Source organism: Prosopis cineraria, unplaced genomic scaffold (assembly GCF_029017545.1).
Source record: "Prosopis cineraria cultivar Desert tree isolate PC_DT_omini unplaced genomic scaffold, ASM2901754v1 PC6, whole genome shotgun sequence".
Lineage (NCBI taxonomy): Eukaryota > Viridiplantae > Streptophyta > Magnoliopsida > Fabales > Fabaceae > Prosopis > Prosopis cineraria.
In genome coordinates this window covers 5,532,323-5,535,508 of record NW_026555337.1, presented here as the reverse complement: position 1 = coordinate 5,535,508, position 3,186 = coordinate 5,532,323, and the positions used below count along the sequence as shown (strand labels likewise).

Genomic DNA, 3,186 nt, shown 5'->3' with positions numbered 1-3,186 from the left:
TTTTAAAAAAAAAAAATTGGCTTTTGTTAGCCTGATTAGTGTGTGTGTGTGAAATTTTAGTACAATTTTTTTGGTAATTAAGTTTAAATACTTAATTCGTGTGAAATAAAGCAACCTATGTTATAATCTTTTATAACATGACAATTAAATAATAATGTAGCGAAAAGATTTGTTGCTTTATCCAATAAAAAATGTTTCATGCTCCTCTGGTTAGCTCTTGATTTAAAAAAAAAAAAAAACGGAGGGAGAGAGAAGAAGTATTGTGTTTGCAACTATTTTCTACCCATGTTAACAGTAACAAAACTTGATCACGTAGAACTCAAGAAATCAAATCAGACTACAGTATAGTTGGCTCGGCTGTGAAGTCACCAACCTTTACCTATCAACCATAACCAGTCAAGTACAACCCCTGAAAATATACCTCCTATAAGACACAATACCAACAAGTTCCCTAACGCATTTTGTTCTGGCCCCTACCAAAAAGAAAGAAAGAAAGAAAAAATTCACATTATTACTTGATATAACCCTTGTAACACTTCAATCATATAATCATGACCCACTTGAACGTTCATTTCCCTATGCTTAATTATAAGCTGACTACCTTGTAACCTTTTGGTGCCGAAGTCATGACACAAACAGTGAGATAGCCATTGGTTAGCCCCAACACAGATGTTAGCATTATCATCCAGCCCTGGTCACCATATTTTGCGGTAAAATAAAACGCTGGCACCAGTAAGAAACGACCTACACTTGCCATCATCAGCAACTTCCTGGACTCCAACTTGAGCACTTTCACTAGTGGAATGTATCTTCCTATCAGATCCCACACGTTATACATTGCAATCAGAACTAGGGCATACCTGAAACAATGGCAAGTGTCTCTAGTTATATCTTCAGGCCAAACTAGGAACAGCGACCTTGTTGTGAATCTTGATGAACATACCATGTTCCCAGACTATGCCATCCAGTATCTTCTGACAAGAATCCAGGAAAAATAGAGAGTGTTAGAACATATATGAGGAATATATCAACCGCATAATCAATGTTTTCTTTCAATAGTTGTTTGTTTCCTTTCCTCTCTGTAAGGTTTCCGTATTCGTCAACCTGCAGAAACCTCCCTTTTCTTATGAACTGTATCTGGAGATCAGCGAAGTACTTATTGGTTCAAAGATCAGAAAGAATAAGAAACGCTGACTTGTTTTTCAGTTAATGCCTGGATGCCTCCGGCTGCCAGATCAGCCGAAACAGTCTTGGAACCCTCTGATGCTGCTTTTGAACGGTAGTACTTCACAATTGGTAGCTTAGGAAAGGCAAACGCATAGAGAACAACACAAAGTAACTCAAACAATGCTGATATTGTAAAGAATAAAACTGCAAACAGTCAAAGTTATTAATTAGTAGTAGTAATAGATGGGGATGATCATTAAGAAAGCCTTTGGCTTCTGATAGATATATATTAAAGAGTTGAACGCACTGGCTCCTTTTCTGAGACCATCTTTCGAATTCTCAAAAGCCGCCTTAGTAATTAGCCTCAAAGTAGATGTTAGAAAACCTGATGCTGCCAAACCAGCAAAGAAAGACTGCAACATAAGAGAAAGGAATTATAAAATAAACTGCATATGATGAAATGAACACATAGAATCAATTCAGTCTTCTTTTATTGACATATTTTTACGACGAACTGATGCTGACCTGCATGAAGTTGGGGTGCATGTAAGAAAGGTCTCCGACCATTCCACCTTGCACATGGGCATCTGCAATCCCAAATGCTCCACTAATTACGCATATACCGATGAATGTTCCTAGGCCTCCTTTACCAGACGTTGCTAAATCCAACTGTGCACAAATTAGAAAGGAAAGCAAAAGTGTCAAAACCATCCCAGAGGAAACATTACAAACAAATGGAGACGACTTACGATTAACACCGCCAGACAACTTATGAAAAATAGAGTATATCCCTGTAGGTTCCGTTTTCTAGTATTCATTGTTGCCTCGTAATATGTCAGTATTGCGAGTGTTGTAATTGCAAATGGTTGATATACGAGAGTAAGCACCCGAGAGGAGTGGTAGTTCTGTATAAGCATAAGACAATAAAGCTATTTGACAGTAACAGGAGAGAAAATTACGTCATGTAAAATGCCTTTCATTCAGAGAATGACAGCATCTGCATTATCCCTTAACAAAAAGGAGGATAGAGTTATTGAATTATACACTTCGGAAAGTTTAATGTTTAAAGTAATTACCGGAAACAAGTAGCTATAATAATCTTCTATTGTAAGCATACTGTTCCATGAGAAAAGACACCCATTGCCAAGAAGCCAGCAAAACACAATTGCAGTATGTTTTCCCTGAAAATGTTAGCCATTGCGTGTGAAAAAAAAATGTACTCATTGTGTGTTTTTCATTCTGAAGCAGTAATCATATATCTGAATTCTGGTTTGAGACCTCAAGACGAGTTGGTGTTATTTCGTTGACCATGACTGCCGTGGACGCTTCTCTTCAATCAAGTTCCACGAGAATCTGACAGAACCTCAGTGCATTGAAACCCCGGTGAGGAAGAATCGAGATGCTTTCCAAACTAATCAAATTCGAGGTCTTAAGGTTCCGCTTTAATCCAAATTCAGGACAGCGCCAATTTCAACAGGAGGAGGAAAAAAGAAACCTTGCCAAGAGCTTCCTCTGTACAAAGTGTTTCTCCGAGCAGGCATGTCCTGATGAGAGATTCGCAGACGTTGTAGGGGGATCAGAATTTGTTCATTTGATCTCAAGTGATGAGGCTGAATCTGTAATTAGAAAATGCAGCATGCAAACTAGATTATCCTTCTCTGTAAGAGAGTTCCCAGAATGCTTTTCTTTTTAGACGGAACGAGTGCTAAGACTAGCTGTTTGTAACGTAGTTAAATTTTTTTAGGTGTTACATCGTTGCCTTAAGTTCACCTTTGGAATTTGTGGATAGGGAAGGAGTAAATGCCCGATCTATTTGTTCTTTAAACTCATTTTGCGGTGTGCATGGAAGTGAGGCGAATATATTGTTTGGTTAAATATATACAATATACTAGCAGTTTCTATTTTTAGTCCAATTCATTTGTACTGTGCCATACATTTCCATTTTCATTATGGCGAGTCTTTTGGACCCAAAAAATAACAGATTGCGGCGAGTTGATTCTGCTGACTGCTCTGCAAATG

The 3,186-nt window shown here is 37.9% G+C and overlaps 1 protein-coding gene across 1 annotated transcript; it reads right to left on the bottom strand.

Annotated features, from left to right (window-relative positions):
• Positions 1 to 288: 288 nt before the first annotated feature.
• LOC129312485 (equilibrative nucleotide transporter 3-like) lies at positions 289 to 2,808 on the bottom strand. The gene is made up of 10 exons (XM_054955120.1): positions 2,663 to 2,808; positions 2,446 to 2,578; positions 2,244 to 2,348; positions 1,917 to 2,072; positions 1,693 to 1,836; positions 1,475 to 1,580; positions 1,196 to 1,371; positions 944 to 1,104; positions 602 to 860; positions 289 to 473 (listed from the first exon to the last, which is right to left on the bottom strand). Exons 2-10 carry the CDS (start codon positions 2,476 to 2,478, stop codon positions 366 to 368), a joined length of 1,248 nt encoding a protein of 415 aa, XP_054811095.1. The 5' UTR covers positions 2,479 to 2,578; positions 2,663 to 2,808; the 3' UTR covers positions 289 to 365.
• Positions 2,809 to 3,186: the final 378 nt, after the last annotated feature.